This window comes from Physeter macrocephalus, chromosome 4 (genome assembly GCF_002837175.3).
Source record: "Physeter macrocephalus isolate SW-GA chromosome 4, ASM283717v5, whole genome shotgun sequence".
Taxonomy (NCBI): domain Eukaryota; kingdom Metazoa; phylum Chordata; class Mammalia; order Artiodactyla; family Physeteridae; genus Physeter; species Physeter macrocephalus.
The window spans coordinates 28,223,198-28,243,228 of record NC_041217.1 but is presented as its reverse complement, the minus strand read 5'-3'; the positions used below and the strand labels follow the sequence as shown (position 1 = coordinate 28,243,228).

The 20,031-nt window shown below is 39.5% G+C and overlaps 1 protein-coding gene across 1 annotated transcript in view; it reads left to right on the top strand.

The window, feature by feature from the left end:
• Positions 1-20,031, top strand: part of NIBAN1 (niban apoptosis regulator 1) — a 167,054-nt gene that overhangs the window by 120,227 nt on the left and 26,796 nt on the right. Inside the window, exon 6 of the mRNA XM_024133786.1 lies at positions 18,217-18,332. Within this exon, the coding sequence (XP_023989554.1) occupies positions 18,217-18,332 (116 nt within the window). The remainder of the gene's footprint in view (positions 1-18,216; positions 18,333-20,031) is intronic.

Below are 20,031 nucleotides of genomic sequence, written 5' to 3'. Positions count from 1 at the left end.
TAAGAGAAATTTCCCCTTACAATTCATTCATGTTATATTTTTCTTGACTACTTTAGGCATATAGTCTTTTTTATGAATTCACACTCATTGTAGCTAAGTATCCCCTAATGCCTGCTGGAATTCCAATTGCAATCGCATTAATTTATAAATTACTTTAGAAAGTATTAACTTATTACATGTCATATTCAGTGGAGGATTATAAAAACTCTTTAAAGACCAGACTCACACTGATGGGGATACACTAGAGTGTTGTATAGCCAAACCTTGTTTGGTTGTGCTTTTGCTTTATTGCACTTTGCACATACTGCCTTTTTTATACATAGAAGGCTTGTGGCTATTCCTCATCAAGCAAGTCTGTTGGCGCCATTTTTCCAACAGCATTTGCTCACTTCATGTCTCTGTCACATTTGGGCAAGTCTTGCAATAGTTCAAGCTTTTAAATTATTATTATTGCTATGGTGATCTGTGATCAGTGATCTTTGTTGTTACTATTGTAAAAAGATTATGACTCACTGAAGGCTCAGATGATGGTTAGGATTTCTTAGCAATAAGATATTTTTTAATCAAGGTATATACATTGTTTTTTAGACATAATGTTACTGCACACTTAGTAGACTACAGTATAGTGTAAACATAATTTTTATATGCATTGGGAAACCAAAAAATTCATGTGACTCCCTTTATTGGGATATTTGCTTTATTGTAGCGGTCTGGAACCGAACCGCAGTATCTCCAAGGTATGCCTGTAATGTGCGCTTTTCCTGCCAAGTAAGCTCAAGGCTGCAGTTAGGACACTGAGTGAAGGAGAGGAAGGAAAGCTACTAGCAGCTGTAGAGAAGCCACAAGTGCCAGTCTCTGTCCTCAGTCCTTTGCACGGTGCCTCATACAACACAATAGCATTTTGGTCACAGTTAGGAAGCCCCTAGGCCTCTTGGACTCCAGAGCTCGCTGCCTTGTACTCTTTTGGAAGCCTTTATAACCACATAATTTTATATCTGCACTTAATATAAATTAAAAACCCTTTCTGCAGGTAGGTTTGAAGATTTCGTAGCTCAGATATTTGAAAACAGGAAATGCTGCTTGGTGAGGACAGTTCGTATGTGCTCTGTGTGGTTTGCCTCTTTGCTTTGGATCATGCTCCTCCGTTTGCCTTGAACACCTGCCACCTGCCGCAATTCAGCCTATCCTTGTCCGCTTAGCTCCCTGTTCCAGGAAAGCGTTCCCATCCCAAACCAGAGAGACTCCTTTCCCTTCTTAACTCCCATGGCCCTTTGCTTTCTCTGATAGCATTTATTGCACCCTTTATTGTCTTATGGATAATTAGCCATTCTTTGTACCATTTTTACCAAATTGAACATCTGCCCTGCGGTTGTTTGGGGTGCTGGGGATACAATGGTGAAGAGATGATGGATTTTTCGTTATTTCCTACACTAAACTTCATGCCTATGAACCAAATCTTTTTCCCTTCTATTCAGAGAATTCTTCACAGTGACTCATACATAGAACATGTTCAAGCAGTGTTTGGTGAGGGAGTGAATATATGATAGGGATTAGGCCATAGGTGCAATGATTCTGGCTGAAATACGATTTTTCTCAGTTCTACATCAATCAGTTATCACTTTTTCCCTACTTTAAAATTTTTTAGAATACACTGTATTTGTTGCTTTTTCCCCACATGTCTTTGGTCAAATTTTTCCTAGTTTGCCAGAATTATATTTGATTTTTAAAATAAATAAATAAATAATTTAAGATTTCCCCCTTCTATATTTTAGGCACCGTAATAAGCATTGGAGATAACATGAGGATCAAAAATAAACCCACATCAATAAAATTGCTGTTTAAAAAATGGAAGTTGGGTCTGTTTTCTCCAGATAGCATGTAGGCACAATATTTTTTAATCTAAAATTATGAGGTCTAACTTATAATACAGGTAAAGGTGTTAGGAGCCTAAAATAGATTTAATATTTGATACCTATATTTAAATTGAGAAGTGAGTGTACATAACTCTGAATATTCTAGATTTGTGGACTTAGTGTTCATAATTAGAAAAATATGGGAATAAAACAGAAATAATCAGTACTACCAATCCTTGCTACTGAAGAGTAACAAACTTTTAAAGAATGAGTACTTCCAGTATAACCCAGTTTTCTTCTCTATTATAATAAAATAAACATTTATTTTATTTTATTTTGTTTGTTTTTTATTTATTTATTTATTTATTTTTTTTTTTGCGGTATGCAGGCCTCTCACTGTTGTGGCCTCTCCCGTTGCGGGGCACAGGCTCCGGATGCGCAGGCTCAGCGGCCATGGCTCACGGGCCCAGCCGCTCCGCGGCATGTGGGATCTTCCCAGACCGGGGCACGAACCCGTGTCCCCTGCATCGGCAGGCGGACTCTCAACCACTGCGCCACCAGGGAAGCCTTAAACATTTATTTTAAATTTAGACATTTAATTGTGTCTTGCCCGATATACATACCAATCAGCTAGAAACGTGTGTCTAGATGAATACTTATACATTAACTTAATTAGAAACTGTGTGAATTTACATTGATCAGGTCTATATTTATTGAGCATATACTACGTGCCAGGGACTATTCTAGGAACTCAGGGTACAGCAATGAGCAAAACAAAGATCCCTGTTCTTGTGCACTTATATTCTTGTTAGGGACCGATGGGGGAGACAGCAAATACACCATAAATATAGTAAATGAGCAAATTATGAAATATGATAAAAGGTAATAAGTGCTATGGAAAAATAGTAGGGGAGATTAAGGGGGTTTAAGGGTGCCAGAAGTGAAGGGGTCAGGGGAGGCTGCAGTATAAAATAAGGTTATATTAAATATAATAAGGTTATATTAAATAAGGTTATGTTAATATTAAGTTAAATAGGGAGAACTACGCCCAGCCTAAAACTTAAGAAATGTGGAGTTGTAGAGTGCTATCAGAGGAGATTCAAAAATGTAAGTACGGGGTTGAAAAATAAAAACTGTAAGGAATCTTAGAGATACTTGTATTACTCAGCTTGAAAGAAAAGGTCTGGGAAGACACAATAATGATTTTCCAATGGTGTTTCTAACTCCATTGAAGATGCTACTTGCAGAAATGTTCTCAATTGTAACATGAGAAATGTAGGTCACCCACAAGGGAGAACTGCCTGAGAACGAGAACTCTTGTGTTCTAAAATGTGATGTATGGAAAGACTGAGAGAATGTCTTCTGAATGACTTAAACTTGATTAATTTTGATTTGTAAACCCACACGTGGAATGTACTACTTAATAAGTATTAGCTTTTACTATTATGAATAATGATCATAGGTCTGGAATAATTTATGTGGTATTTCAGTTATTAAATAAATAAACGCTACCCTACTAGTAGAGAAATGAACTAGACATTAAAAGTCCATTCTAGTTCTGTGATTCCATTATGTCTACCTTAGTGGTAAAAATACCATTAAGAGGGCTTCCCTGGTGGCGCAGTGGTTGAGAGTCCGCCTGCCGATTCAGGGGATGAGGGTTCGTGCCCCAGTCCGGGAAGATCCCATATGCCGCGGAGGGGCTAAGCCCGTGAGCCATGGCCGGTGAGCCTGCGCGTCCGGAGCCTGTGCTCTGCAACGGGAAAAGCCACAACAGTGAGAGGCCCGCGTACCGCAAAAAAAAAAAAAAAAAAAAAAAAAAAAAAAATACCATTAAGAGCTGTGAATACTCAAGAGGTATTTGCTTTTAACTAACACATCAGGGTAAGAGATGTGCGTGCATGCTCTCTCTCTCTCTTTCTCTCATGCATTCAGAAGCTTTGATACTTCCAACACAGGAATTGAGGTTTTCTTTTTATTTCCTCTTTCTCTGTTTTACCATAAGAGAATGAGATCATCAGGCCAATTCTTCCAAATAGTTCCATGGAATGAGTTGATTACATCATGTAATTCAAGTCTATAGCAACTGCTGAGATTGTCTACAATAGGAACAGGAGGCACCTAAATCCATCAAGCATTTTAGCTGTTTTGTTCTTTTTGGTGGAACATAAGAGAGGGGTGAGCAATTTGCTGCTACAAATATAGCAGATTGTCGTAAGGCTGTATCCTGTTTGGAAATGATCTCATCTAATATGTCCGTTGGTGGTTAGCCACACTAAGCAGAACTATTATGATACGGCATTGTTGTTAGAGAGCCCTCAAAGTTAAAGCCATAAGGATTCCTCACTGCCCATGGGGCAGGGCTTATGAGTGAGGTATAATTGTCCAGGGTCTTAAACTCTAACCTTAATCCATATAAGGACTTGTTGCAAGTCATCTTATTTCTCATTTTTGTGCATTATTGTGCTCCTAGGGTTATTCTAGTAGAGGAGCTGTGCTATGTGTGTAACGATGAATTAGAGATAAAGTCAGGTTTCTTCCTTCTTTATTGATGTCGAGTAGGAATACACCTGAATACATCTCCTTTGCAATCATGCTGCTTGAATACCGTTCAGGCGTGCAGTGGCATGCCCTCTTTTATTGCCTCCTTCCTCTGCCCCACTCAGATAAACAATAGAACTTAAACCATGAACATTCAGAGCTGCGCAGTCTAACGTGGTGGCCACTAGCCGCATGTGGCTACTGATCACTCGAAACGTGGAGAGTCCGAAATGAAATGTGCTGAAAGTGTAAAACACTCACCAGATTTCGAAAACTTAGTCAAAAAAAAAAAAGAAAGAATGTAAACTGTCTCATTAATAATTTTTATATTGCTTACAAATTTTGGATATATTGGTTTAAATAGAATATATTATTAACTTTCTTTTTACTTTTATGATGTGGCTACTATAAAATTTAAAATCGCGTATGTGGCTTTCATTATATTTCTACCGGGCAGTGCTGGGTCTAGAGTCTCTTTGCCCTTCCACTTTCCCTTCTGTTACCCTGGGGGAAGCCTTTAGAGCCAGTAGTGATTACTTCACGCAGCCCAGGGAAAGATTTGTTTCTGGGTGAGTGCACATGTAGGGGTGGTGGAGCTGGAGAAGGAGCAAAAGAAGGAAAAAGAAGGGAGTAGTTTCAACCAGCATCGGTCTGAGACGCCATCACTTTAAGTAAGGAAGGAGGAAGAGCCGAGCACAAATTGGTTCCCCATCTCCTTTGCAGTCATGCTGCTTGAATACCATTCAGGCAACTTTGTTCTTTGTTTTAATAGAGCGTGAATCACTGGGACATCAGACCCTTCTGAATTAAAATGTAAACACAAAATACAGAAGCAAACAAAATTTTAAGAATTATCATTGTCATCGCTTTCCTTAGTCAACAAAGATAATCAAGAACCGACCCATATCCCACCTGATAGTTCTGATTTGGATAAAGGATATAATATGTTCTATTCTGCAGCATTTTATAAAAGAGAAGTTTCTGGCTGAGATAGAGTCTTTTAATGATCTTATAGTTTACACTTAAATAAATACCCAAACTAATATGATGGTGTTCCTGGAGGACTGGAAGATTTTGTAAATCAAGATGCTTTTGAAAAGTTAAGAGATATTAGGCAGATTCTACTTTTTCAAGAAAAAATAAGGGTATTTTAGAGACCAAGCCCATATGACTTAAGTCAATGATTTAATATTCTACATAAGACAAATCAGTTTTACTATAATCTTGTCATAGATCATGAAATGGCAAACAAGTATTTTCACCATTTTATTGGTGTAATTAATTAAATAGCCCAGGTGGGGAGTCCATTGATAATGACCACAAACTGAACTGTTATTTAGGTTAATGAAAGGGGAAAGGGGAGGGCCAAGAAATTTAGATCGGCGCTAGCCAATAGAATATGTAATGAAAGCCACATATATAAGTTAATATTTTCTAATAGCCACACTGATTACTTTCTGCAGCTCAGAGAAAGACACGTTATTTGTGAGAGAGAGAGAAAGTTTAGTGTGAAGTAAAGGATGAAGTGGTCCTGCAGCTGGAACTTTATATCCCCAAGTTGGAACACTGTCATGGAAAGCACTATCCAAATGTTGATAAACTAACTGTACTTGCAGTTTATCATAGGATTACACTATTTCATAGCCGAAAACGGAGACCTGACAGCCTCTCATTTCAAGTGAGATGAATTAGGCCCAAAGTAGCAAAGTAACTCACCTCAAGTCCCACAGCCGAAGTGGCAGTAGAAACAGCACCCAGTTTTTATTCCCTTTAGACGGTTGTTCATTGGTCTATTCAAAAGAACATTTGGTGCCAGGCGCTGTGTTATGGCCTTAGGATACAGTGATGAATATGACCGTCCTCGTCCTCAAGGACATTATGTCATCCTGTGACCCTGTTCAATTTCCATGGTAAGCTGAGGATAGGAATACCTCAAAGGATATTTGTGACAAGCTCAAAGGGCTCCAAGATGTAAGGGTTTGCCCTCCATTTGTGAAGAGAAACACTTGAAGGAGTCAGCAGAGACCTATTCTGAGTGAACCACACTAAACAATATGCTTAAGGAGAGGACAAAAAGCATGACGTCTTCAGTTGAAATCACACTGGAAACTGCTTGATGGAGTGAATGTGGAACCAGGCTTGGGTCCCACCTGTCCTGAGGGAGAGAGAGGCTGTTCCACTCACATCAGTTAATTGACAAACACTTCATTATGGACCCTGAACGCTGGGATCATGGAACGTGCCATGATTTGGCAACTGACGGTGCTCTGAGGATTTAAGAGACAAACTGCCACGGGACTGTTTTGACTCTGGAGGGGCAAATATTGTGCATGGTCATGAGAGGATTGGTAAAACAAAACAAAACAAAACAAAAAAAGTCATTAGGTCAGCATGAATCTTCCTAAGGATAATAATACATTTCATAAAGTTTGAGTTACAAAGTCCCCATAACTCATTTTCCATTTCCTATGCATTCCCTTCCAGTCAGTGCTCCTATGGGTACATATTTCACATTGTTTAATCAGGATATATGTGTAATTTTTATAATCTGGATTTTGCAATTAAAAATTTCCCCAAACTGCTTTTCCACAGTTTGTCTAAGTCATCATAATTGTTATTTTAGCGACTGCATAATATTCCATTCAGTAATCCTATCATGTTTTGCTTAAACTTGTTGTTAACCAACTTATTAAACAAGATGCTCCTTGGACTTTACTGAAAATCATTGTGAATGCATAAGAGTTGTCATGATAAAACACATACTTACCCTATAAAGCACATTCAATGGATCATTTAGTGGCACAGTATATGCTGCTGTAGAGTCATAGGCCTTCAACCTCCCAATAGCAAGATGCTTTCAAAGTGTCTTTTGGCTTAAAACAATTTTTCAAAATTGGTACGTCTAATAGGCTCAGCTAACCCAGAAATTAAAAAGAACTCTGTTGGCAGCACTGCCCCTTCTTGTAATAGGTCAGGAATGTGGACACTGTTTTTATTGGTGCATGACTGCTGAAGTTCCTAGTTTTTATCAAGTGATCTGGTCCCTAAGAATCTGAGGACTAAACTATATACTGACCCCCCAAACCTAAGGAGGAGGCCGTGGATTAGCTAGGCTCACTTTCTTAATCAGGGCAGGATAATGGGTTCCAGGAGTCTGTGGCTGCCATCCCTACTTAGGAGGGGAATGGAGCATTGGTCAACTTAATTTTTTAGGTCTTTGGAAAACTGTTATAAATAATATAGGAAACTGAGATATTTTATCCTAGATACAAGTAGTTACAGCTTCTGCTGTAGTTAGAAGTTTTAAGTAAGGTTAGGTCCTTTTTGATATTGAGTCTGTATGGGAGGAGAAATTTTCTTTCTGCCGATTATTTTAACTTTCATTTGATGACCTGATAAAAGGAGTTATGTATTCATCTGACCTTGGGCAATGACTTAAACTTCTTTGATTTTCACTTCTTTCCATTTTCTACCTGGGAATGATTACATCTGGCTTACCTGTCTCATGAGATTGCTGTGAGAATCAAATGAATGTAAACTGTAAAATCTTCTGACAAGTGCAAGGTGGATGCTATTATTACTCACTGGTGATGATAAATGATGATGATGAGTGAGAAATCCCCAGATACATCATCAGACAGCAGGACACTCTGTGGGTGTGTCAGGCCAGGATACGGTGAAGTGATGTCAGTCAGCACCAGTGATTTGTTCCCTAACGTAAACCTCTTCCTTTACTTGTAGAAGCACGCTTCCACAGACCAGGCAAGGTGTTCCAAACTCACAATATTAAGGTCATCCAGAGAATCAGCCAGGAAGAATTTCCCTGATATTTTTGTGTTCTGCAGTGACAAATTATACCAAGACCCTTGTGTAAACAGTTATTTCCAGGAATAAGAGACAGTGTCATCAAACATGGAAGACAAGTCTGTGGCTAGAGGAGCATCTTCCCTATGCATTTGAACACTCAAGCTTGCTTTAAATTGTGTCCAGGTTGTGTGGTTAAGTTTTTGCCTGCAGGGAGTAAGCCACACAACTCCCCGCACTTTCAGTGGGAGGCACCTGACCCAGTTTCCATGGTCTGAGCTGAAAGATTACCCGAGTGTGTGCACTGCCACAACGGCCTATAAACATTACGTAGGGAACTCTTTTAAAATTCACATTTTAAAGAGTGAATTAGAGAGTCTTCATTTGTTTTGCTTAGGCTTTTGGGTGTAATTACTTTTTCCTCCTGAGGCATTTCAGCATCATCTCCACAAATAGTTATTAGAAGATTGGGAAACAGTTCTGCACTCACTGTCTTAGAATATAAATCTCACCCATATAAAGCCATATATGTTTGTCCTGGGCAGATAGGAAATGACTGATTGTGTCATTGTTCTCTTGGCCTGACTCTGCCCAGGTATCTTAGATACATAGGGTGATAGACAAACTCTTTCAGGGCCATGGAAGACATATTCAATGAACCTAGCTTCAGGGCACAGAGTATCTTCACGGTATTTGGAAAGAATAAACTATTTCCTCCTTCCTTACCAGGAGTTCGATTACACCATCCTTACCTTTGGAAGAGATGAGAGCATAGGTCATTTTTGTCTCTTTGAGACTTTGAAAAAAATTAAGATAAAGAAAGTGAGATAATATATGCTGAAGAAAAGAAGGCTGCCACCGAAGGTACAGTCCACATATCCACTGAGTACCAAAAAAGGGAAAATGAGGTTTAACTAGGGTCGCATCTGAGGATTTATGTCCAGACAATGATGATTGCCTCTGAAGTGAGTGGGAGTTCCCTTCCACGGGTAGAGTTCTAGTTGCATGAGATGATGTCCTTATGAACCTGCCTAAAGTGGCTCCTTATCCACGTACCTCTGATAAATCTTCGTCATAGTACTATTTTTATACATCACTTTGAGTAAGTAGAAGGGTTCCTTTGTGTTAAATAGGTGAGCAGTTGACAGAGGGGACATTTCTTAACCTGATAATGAGGGAAAGCCCTCATTAAGACCCTAAGCATTGAAGAGCCACGGTCTTCTACTGTATCTCTTTCTTCTCTGTAATTTGTTTTCTCAAAATCTGGTCTGTAAACCACCTGCAGCAGAATCACCTGAAGAGCTTGTTAGAAATGCACATTCTTGGGCCCTAGTTCAGACCTGCTGAATCAGAGACTCTGGGGTGGGGCCCAACAGGCTGCTTCAGCAAGCCCTGCAGGAGATTCTGATGCTCGCCAAAGTCTGAGAACCCTGGGATGAGGACATCCATTTCCTTCAGAAATTCTCTACAATAGTAGGGAAAAGACTCATTAAGAGAATGTGATTCATTTGCAATGCTTGGGTTTTGTTTGTAATCAAGAAATCTCAGTTGAGAAGGAAATTTGTAAAGAGATTTAATCCAGCCCTCTCTCTAGTATTTGAATCCCTCCCTTCCTCTCTTTCTTTCCTTCTTCCTTCCCTCATTTCTTTTCCCTCTTTCTCTTTCTGTCTTATGTGCCAGACACTAAACCAGGGATTGAGGATGCAGTGATGAATGCAAACAGCAGTCTCCTGTCTTCCTAGAGCTTACAGTCTAGGGAAAAGGCATATTTAAATGATTATACTAACAACTATGAAATTATAGTTGTTCTAAGTGCTATGGTGAGGAGGTACACAATGTCATGACAGTGTATAATAGAGAGATTTAAGCAAGTCCGTACACCTTCTACAAGGTAACTCAGCCCTGATGGAGCACTTCCTCTTGGAGGGGACCTTTTTTTTTTTAACATCTTTATTGGAGTATAATTGCTTTACAATGGTGTGTTAGTTTCTGCTTTACAACAAAGTGAATCAGCTATATATATACATATGTTCCCATATCTCTTCACTCTTGCATCTCCCTCCCTCCCACCCTCCCTATCCCACCCCTGTAGGTGGTCACAAACCACCGAGCTGATCTCCCTGTGCTATGCAGCTGCTTCCCACTAGCTATCCACCCTACTTTTGGTAGTGTATATATGTCCATGCCACTCTCTCACTTTGTCACAGCTTACCCTTCCCCCTCCCCGAACTTTTGACAACTTATTGGAGCCTATTTCACTCTAAGATAAATCTAAATGTTAGAAATTTTGAGTCAAAATATTGAGTCAAGGGCTTCCCTGGTGGCGCAGTGGTTGAGAGTCCGCCTGCCAATGCAGGGGACACGGGTTCGCGCCCCGGTCCAGGAAGATCCCACATGCCGCGGAGCGGCTGGGCCCGTGAGCCATGGCCGCTGAGCCTGCGAGTCCGGAGCCTGTGCTCCGCAACGGGAGAGGCCACAACAGTGAGAGGCCCGTGTACCACCAAAAAAAAAAAAATTGAGTCAAAATCTGCCACACTCTACTTTGGACCATGCTATCCTGACTCTAGTATCTGGAATCTACAAGGAACAAATCCAGTCCTCTTTTACATTGCAGATCTTCACACAGATAAAGAATTCTTCCCTCTAGGTTTTTTCTTTCCAAGGCTGTGAGATTCCTCATTTACTTGGTCTTCTTCAGAATATTCCACCTTTTTTTCTTTATTTTTAAATTTTTTGTAAAATATTCTGTTGCTCAGCATGAGCTGGAAGTATATAAGCTCAGAGTAGTGTATCTCAGAATCTATCTATAACCGTCATTGTCTTTGGTATATTCCACATTCCTGTGGTCCAACCTCACCTGCTTTATGTACAACTGTATCACACCACTGGCTTGTACTGAGCTCACAGTTAAGCGAAACCCTGGTTACTTATCTCTATCTGTCTGTCTGTCTATATATTACCTTTTCCAAGTAATTGAAAATGTTTTCCTCTAAGATGTCAGTAACATCAACCCTTTTTTTTTTTAGGAGTTTATTAATTAATTTATTTATTTTTGCTGTGTTGGGTCTTCGTTTCTGTGCGAGGGCTTTCTCTAGTTGTGGCAAGCGGGGCCCACTCTTCATCGCGGTGCGTGGGCCTCTCTTGTTGCGGAGCACAGGCTCCAGATGCTCAGGCTCAGTAGTTGTGGCTCACGGGCCCAGTTGCTCTGTGGCATGTGGGATCTTCCCGGACCGGGGCTCGAACCCGTGTCCCCTGCATTAGCAGGCAGATTCTCAACCACTGGGCCACCAGGGAAACCCAACATCAGCCCTTTAACCAGCACCCATCATTTAGTCTGTTTACCTACTTCATTATGTTTATTTGCATTATCAACTAATCTAAATTTCTTCAGTGTGTCAGTCAAAATTATGCAAAACTCTAATATTTGTCTTGCTAAAATCTAGATACAGGATGTCTCCAAAGTCAATGGTAGCTATTCTACCAATGTAATTTATTTAAAGGAAATTAGGTTAGTTTGTCTTCACTTGTTTTAGTAATCCCCACTTCATTTTCTGTGTTAACAAACAGCCTTTTAATATTTATTGACAAGTCAAAAATTCATGAAATGTACCACTTTTAGCTAGATGAGGCATACAGTTTTTCTGCGTGGTTAAAACATTCTATCAAAACAATAGAAACACCTTTTTTCCATTTATTTAAGAAGTCTTTTATATCCTCAGAGTGAGTTCTTGTATCTTTGTATTTTCAACTAGAGTAACACCATTATAATTCATTCTGGGGTCCCTGGATCTTCAGGAGGTGTACATTCTTTCTTGGCTTATTCCTCTTCTCTTCCTGGTAGGTCTGTGCTCACTAACACAGACATGATTTGGCCAGTAGTTGAATATTTTCGTCTGGCAGTTTACAGAATACTATTCAGGGACTTCTAAGTAAACCTAGGGCTAGTTCTCATAAGAGTTATTCTTTACAGTTTGGTAATAAATATTTGCTTAAGTTGGTCATGAATAAATAAGTTTTTTAATAAAAACTTTTATTACCATTTCATTAGAACAGACATCATTCATTTTTAATTCGAATGAGAGGGTTTTCTTTTGTTTTTAATAATGCATATCACATTCTATCTTGCCTTCAATCTGCTCACTAATTAAATGAGTGGTTTGGACTAAATGATCCCTGTGATATAGTCAAATTCCAGAATTATATGATTCTAAACTTTGACAAGGAAATAAAATTTAAAATAACTTTATAAAATGGATGGCTAGTGGGAAGCTGCTGCATAGCACAGGGAGATAAGCTCAGTGCTTTGTGACCACCTAGAGGGGTGGGATAGGGAGGGTGGGAGGGAGACGCAAGAGGGAGGGGATATGGGGATATATGTATATGTACAGCTGATTCACTTTGTTGTACAGCAGAAACTAACACAACATTGTAAAGCAGTTATATTCCAATAAAGATATAAAAAAATAAAATAAAACAATTTTAAAGTTAAACCACACACACACACACACACACTCACACACACACACACACACACACACACACCTGTGCATGTAAAACTAATGAAATCTGAATAAGGTGGCTAGATTGAATCAGTGTCAATTTCCTGCTTGTGATATTGTACTATAGCTTTTGCAAGATATTTCCATTAGGGAAAACTGGGTGAGGATATATTGGATATCTCTGTATTATTTCTTATAAAAATGTGAATCTATGATTATCTCAAAATAAAAAGTTAAAAAAATAAAACCATAGAGTGTTATAACAGGACATTGGAAGCAAATAGACCTTGCTTGTCCATATACTAGCTTAAACGGATTAGTTAACTTTTCTGAAACTCAGTTTCTTTGTCAGCCTTAAAGTGGGAATATGAATTCCGACCTAATGGGATTATTGGAAGGATTATATGAGATAGTGTGTGTAAACATCTCTTATGGTTCATACTCCATGATAGTATTCAGTAAATGTTGGTTACTTTCCGCTGTGCTGCTTCTCTGCTCTGGAAGAGAAACTAGGACAAACAGCCTTGCTGCAGGTCTCATAAAAAAAGACGACATATGACCTGAAGCTGAAGACAGTTTGGAAGCATACATTAGTGAGATGAATCCCATAGCAGTGTAGTGAGTAATGCTGTTACATAACTCACAAATCACCAGGCAGATCAGCTAACATGGCTTGGCACCGTTTACCAATAAAATAAAATAACAAGGCAGCTTCCAAACCCAGCCCGAGTCAGGGAGTCCCGACACAGCAGCCAGAGTCAAAATCCAGAATGACTACATAGGCCTTAGAGCTTTGGCGTTTCAGTTGACTCAGACATGCAGTAAATCCGTATAAATGGAAAAAAAACAAGAACGATTTCTCTCTGGCTGGCCCCCTGAATAATTGTCCCCAAGGGGCCTAGAGAAGCTTTCTTTCCCTTGCAAAAGTCCTTAATCATGTCTCCCAAATATGAGTTTTCCATGCAGCTGCACAAATGAGAACTAGGGAGGCACTAAGGAAAATAGACATGTCTTGGTCCCGAGGATGTGATTGTTGAGTGAATGGCCAAGATGTGTCTCCCACATGTCTCCTAAAATGTTTAGAGTTTCCCAGGGCTCTGTCCTCACCTTTGATCTGATGAATGTTTTTCTCAGTGAGTTGGATAGAAACACAGAAGGTTAAGCCCACCAAATTTTCGAATGATACCAAGGTAATAGGGAGTCTGGGGACAGAATTACAATTTTTTAATGATTTTGGCAGGCTCTAGGGCACTAAACTGATCACAGTAAGTTGTCATTTAACCGGGGTAATGTTAAAGCCTGCACTTCAAAATCAAAAGCAGAAGTATAGGTTAGAAAAGGCTTAGGCTGACAAGGGTTTTTTATGAAAAAGTTGTAGGGATTTTATTGGACTACAAGAAATGTATGAACCAACAGTATGCTATGGTTGATTAAAAAAGAGGTTAGGGACCAGAAAAAGGAAAGTAATCTTTCTACTTCACATAATTTGCACTAGTTAGACGATACTCTTTGTGTTGTATTCAGTCTAGGTCTAAATTTAAGAAAGATATTGACAGATTCAAATTGGTCACTAAGGGAAGGAAGGAAAAAGGAGGGCCAAGTTTTTAAAAATCCCCAAACTATATTGTTTAAAGAATGATTGCAGGAAAATAAGGATACTCAGCTATCTTTTAGTTACCATATGGAAGAAGAGTAAACTTGTCTATTTTACTCTGAAAGGCAGAAGCAAGATGAATGAGAGTTCATGGAAACAGATTTTGGCTCAACAGAAGGAAAACTTTTCAAATAATTACAACAGTTCAGTGACAAAAAAGGCTATTTCATTAAATTGTGAGCCTCCTGTCACTGGAAATATTCAAGCTAAGGCTGGACGAGTGTCTCAGGGATTCTGAAGGCTCCCAGCATTGAAAAGAGCTTGGGGTGGGTGACCTTTGAGATCAGTTCTAACTCTCATAGTCTATGATTTAAGTAAGCATGAATGCCAAGGCTGCTTATGACATGCCAGAGCCACTTTTTCAACTCTTGGCTCTGATTCTGACCAGCTGTGTGACCTTCAGCTAAGAAATTAACCATTTCTTCTTCCAGTTTCCTCATCCGTAAATTGAAGGAGCTGGATTTAATGATACCTAAGTTCTCCCCAGCACATCTGTTTCCTTGAGCATTCTCATAACTACAGCATGTTGGAAAAGTAGAGTTTGAGCTGATGCCTGCCATTTTTCTAAGTCAGCTTGCAGGAGAGGGCTGAAAGACCAAAAACCATTGTTGATTCTGGGGGCCATGGAACTCTCAAGTTCTTGTTGGCAGGAGCATGGGTGATTATGATCCCAGAATTTGTTCCCATGGGATCTGTGGCAGGAAGTAGATTAAATAACTGAAAATCTGGTTTCTTTCAAACACCTGTACATTCTGGCTGAGTTCAGCAATGCCTTTGCAAACAACTTAGAAGAAGTGAAGATTATATGAGCGTTGCAATGTACTTCTGTCCTTTACAAAGCAAACCTTTGTCTTTATTTCCTTAATGATCTGGCAGTTTCTACTGGACTTTGTTTATAGTCTTGAGAACCAATATCCATAAAGCAACTTATTACGTGACAGATAGTGTTCTAAAAGTTTTATATAAATTACTTTAATCTGTTTATAATCTAAAAATCTAATGATGAAATTAGTGATTAGATCCTTTTTACCATATGGAAAAAGAGTAGTTAAAATCCAGTGTTAAGTCTGGCTAAATAGTAGAGTCCAGAATGGAGATTCATGCCCTTATTCTTTTAAACTTCATCACTGCTGTTCAATGAGTATAATTTCCTTTATGGTCCATTTGATTGCTAATACTTTTCTTCTCCACCTATATTAAGGTGCCTCATCCTGCACCACTGCTGCATTCTAGCTCTTCCACTTCTTCCTTGACTTCTCTCTGGCTCCCACATCATTGCCTCCAAATCTCATGTCTTCAGTTATTTTCTCCAAAGGTCTTTGAAAAAGCAACCATCAGGGGGAGTGTCATAGTTTTCTTTACATATATATGTATATAGATATAGATGGTATGGCCATGATTTCAGATACCTCCTCCGGTTACTGAGGTCAGCTAAGGGAGAAAGAAGTAAATTGATGCTTCTTGTAAGGACTTGAAGAACTTAAACCTCATTCCCGGGCTCGTGGGTCTGGCAATACTCACTCCATCTACGTACCACATTTTCTTCCATCTCTTTGTTTCCTTAGGCTGGAAATGAAAACAGCTGTTAAAAATAAGAGCACATGAGTCAGTTTTAAATCTCAATGTAGTAATTACAGTTTCCATCTCAATTGGTATAGTTCCTCCCAGTGTACTGAGCCCCCTATCACAGCCCCCTTGTTGTCAATTTTATACCAAGACCTTAACTTATGTTTTCCAAACCTCTAAGATTAAACACTAAATCAATTGCCAAACCAAATAAATAAATAAATAAATGACAAGGAAGAAAACACTTCAATTTGAAAACCTGGTTCTTGGGACGGGCCCTTTTTCTGATTTAGATTTTAACTAAATCTTTATGTTGATATTAGAAATGTCAGTTATTGTTCCACTTTTTTTTTTTTTTTTTTTTTTTTTTTTTTGCGGTACGCGGGCCTCTCACTGTTGTGGCCTCTCCCGTTGCGGAGCACAGGCTCCGGACGCGCAGGCTCAGCGGCCATGGCTCACGGGCCCAGCCGCTGCGCGGCATGTGGGATCTTCCCGGACCGGGGCACGAACCCGTGTCCCCTGCATCGGCAGGCGGACTCTAAACCACTGCGCCACCGGGGAAGACCTTTTCCACATTTTTGAAGGTGGAGCTTCTGGACTTCATGGTATCCTCACTGTGAAGAATTTTGCTTGTACTCTTATAGAGGCTATTCCTTGAGTTGTATTTTCTCTTTTCCAAGTTCCTGAGGCTTATGACCTAGTAAGCCAATCTCAAAAGAGTCATCTACAATCTATTAATTGATTGTCCCCTTTTAGAGCAAATTGATCCTCTTTTAGTTCTGCTCAGTCCCCGAATCAACCATTGAGTCCTTGACTGAGCAATCCCACTGGCTTAAAGCACTGAAGGTCCCCCCCAGTGAATTAGCTGCCTTCAACTGACCTATCTAATATTGCCCTATTAATACAGATCATATGCTATTAGCAAGAGAACTTTGTGTCCTATTGGGGGAGAAACAGGAGGCAGGAGACTTGACCCTTTCAGTCACTTCGCTTTGCCTACTTTATTTCCATTTTCTAAGATTTGATTTCTTTATTGTTAGATTAGATTATTTCTAAAATTCACTTTCCTGCTAATATTTCTATAATTCGGTTATCACTGTATCCTCCAGGAGCTAATTTTATGTGATGAAAATTCACTTGGTCAGTTTGGGCTGCTCTAACAAAAATACCATAGTCTTGGAAGTCCAAGATCAAGGCAGTGGCAGATCCAGTGTCTGGACAGAGACAGAGAGAGAGAAGAGAGAGAGAGAGCAAGAGAGCAAGCCTTTTCTTATAAGGGCTCTAAGTCCAACATGAGGGCTCTACCTTCATGACCTAATTACCTCCCAAAGCATCCATCTCCAAATATCATCACATTGGGGATTAGGGTTTCAACATATGAATTTTAGGAGACACAAGCATTCAGTCCATTGCAGAAATGAAGATACTTGCATGCACGGTATGATCTGTGGAATTCTAGGAAGGCCATTTAGCACACTTAAAAATCCTATACCATTAGGTATCCTTTCCTTTGTGGTAGGATATTATCTCTCAGATATAACACCTTTTAAAAGCCAATATGCTTGGAAAGGCAAATCAAAAAAACTAGTATGTGAGGTAGTATAGTGTAGTGCTTAGAAGCAGGCTCTTGTGTCAAACTATCTGAGTTCATACCCTTATTGGTATATGACCTTTGGCAATTAATTCACCTTTCTGTGCTTTCTGTGCTATAGTCTCCTCATCTACAAGCTGGAGATGATAATAATACTCACCTCAGAGGTTTTTGTGAGGTTTCAATGAAATATGTAACATGCTTAGAAGAACAGTATCTTGCTATATGTGTTAGCAATTATTATCCTTCATTTGTATAAACCAGCCTATTATATTGATGTCCTTTTGGCAGAAAGTTGATATCAGGTCACAGAGAAATTGGAGTTTTATTTGGGAAACTGGGAGGGGTTACCTTGGGTACATGAGGCACTTTGAGGAATAGTCTGCCTTACTGAGGTGTTATAGTTGGTGGCATAAAGCCACTGAGTGCCTGGGTGTCTGAGGGAAATACAAGAGAGATAAAGGGGGATAGATTTGCTCTGGCCATAACCACCATGTCTAGTAACTGATAGAATTAATCAGATGGTATAGTGAGCAAGTCATGTGATATACACCTGCAAATGAATTTGGAATTCAGTACTTGCTTAACTTTTTTGTGTCTCATAATTCTATCCCTTGTAATATTCATGTAATGCTAGGTCTCTGAACCATGGAAAAATATAAAATAAAGTGTTTTTGTTTGCTAAATGCCCTTGCCTCTTTTTTTTAGATTACATGAAGCAGACGACGTTTGAAGTCCAGGCCTTTTTAGAAGCTGTGCAATTCTTCCGACAGGAGAAGGGACACTATGGCTCGTGGGAAATGATCACTGGGGATGAAGTCCAGGTAACATGGGGCTCAGAATTTTGGATCCTATTCTCCATCTGAGTGCTAGGGTCAGGGTCATAATAAACAAGCAAATTTTAAAAGTTGCAAGCATGGAGGATGTGTTTCCAAAGACCGTTTCTCTCATTATCTAGAAGCGTTTGGTCAGCAAACTATTGGACACCTTCTCTAAAGACCTCCAGACCAGGCACTAAATAGGGCAGCCCAAAATACTGCAACTGCAATGGAAGAGCTACTTCCAGTTTCTTTCTGGAAAATGCATATTCTCTCAAATGACCTCGTGCTTCCAGACTAGAAACAAATGTGAGCAGTGTGGCATAGTGCAAAGTGAGTGGTGGGGCTTTAGGTCAGAAGACTTGGGTTAAAGCCTGCCAACCTTATTTAACCTCTTTTAGTCTCAGGTTGCTCCTCCGAAAAAAAATAGGAATGACAATGTTTGTGTTGCAGGATTGTGAGAATTAAATGAGATGTTGTTGGAAAAGTATTTGGCAAATAGCTGTCTTTATCTATGGAATGATTTATAAATGAAGTAATTAAAGGAAACAAATTTTGAAAGCATTAGATAGTTTTCTATATGTTTCATTTACCTTTTCCGGTACTCTATTCCCTGTGGTCCAGTATAATTTCCCAAGACCCTGATTAAATGTCAGTCATAGGCTAAGTGTCTTGGTTGGTTTGGTACCAGGCACTTTGTTACAAATCTCCAAGGAGATTGTATTTCATGATGTGACCGCATCCTCCATAAGGACACCAATCACACAGCTGATTCAGCCAGGAAGAGGAGGCTGGGTATGGGCATTATTTAATTAAAGGCGTACAGGGTCCAAGAATGCTATTCTTTAATTTCCCCTCATATCCCAGAATAACAAGTGTGAAATTTGTTATTAGGGAACAATATTTGGAAGATGCCAGATGGTGTCTTGCCTTTGTATGGTCATTAAACATCTAAAGCCAAAAACATTTTCTCCTGGTAGTGGGCTGTTCTTTACTGTTTTACCATATGACTCAGAATCTTCTCCTCCTTCTCCCCCTTCTTTTTCTTCTTCTTCCTTTTTCTTTTTTTTTAAACATCTTTATTGGAGTATAATTGCTTTACAATGGTGTGTTAGTTTCTGCTTTATAACAAAGTGAATCAGCTGTACATATACATATATCCCCATATCTCCTCCCTCTTGCGTCTCCCTCCCACCCTCCCTATCCCACTGCGCTAGATGGTCACAAAGCTCCGAGCTGATCTCCCCGTGCTATGCAGCTGCTTCCCACTAGCTATCTATTTTACATTTGGTAGTGTATATATGTCCATGCCAGTCTCTCACTTCGTCCCAGCTTACTCTTCCCCCTCCCCATGTCCTCAAGTCCATTCTCTAGTAGGTCTGCATCTTTATTCCCGTCCTACCCCTAGGTTCTTCAGAACCTTTTTCTTTTTTGAGATTCCATATACATGTGTTAGCATACGGTATTTGTTTTTCTCTTTCTGACTTACTTCACTCTGTATGTCAGACTCTAGGTCCATCCACCTCACTGCAAATAACTCAATTCCGTTTCTTTTTATGGCTGAGTAATATTCCATTGTATATATGTGCCACATCTTCTTTATCCATTCACCTGTCGATGGACACTTAGGCTGCTTCCATGTCCTGGCTATTGTAAATAGAGCTACAATGAACATTGTGGTACATGACTCTTTTTGAATTATGGT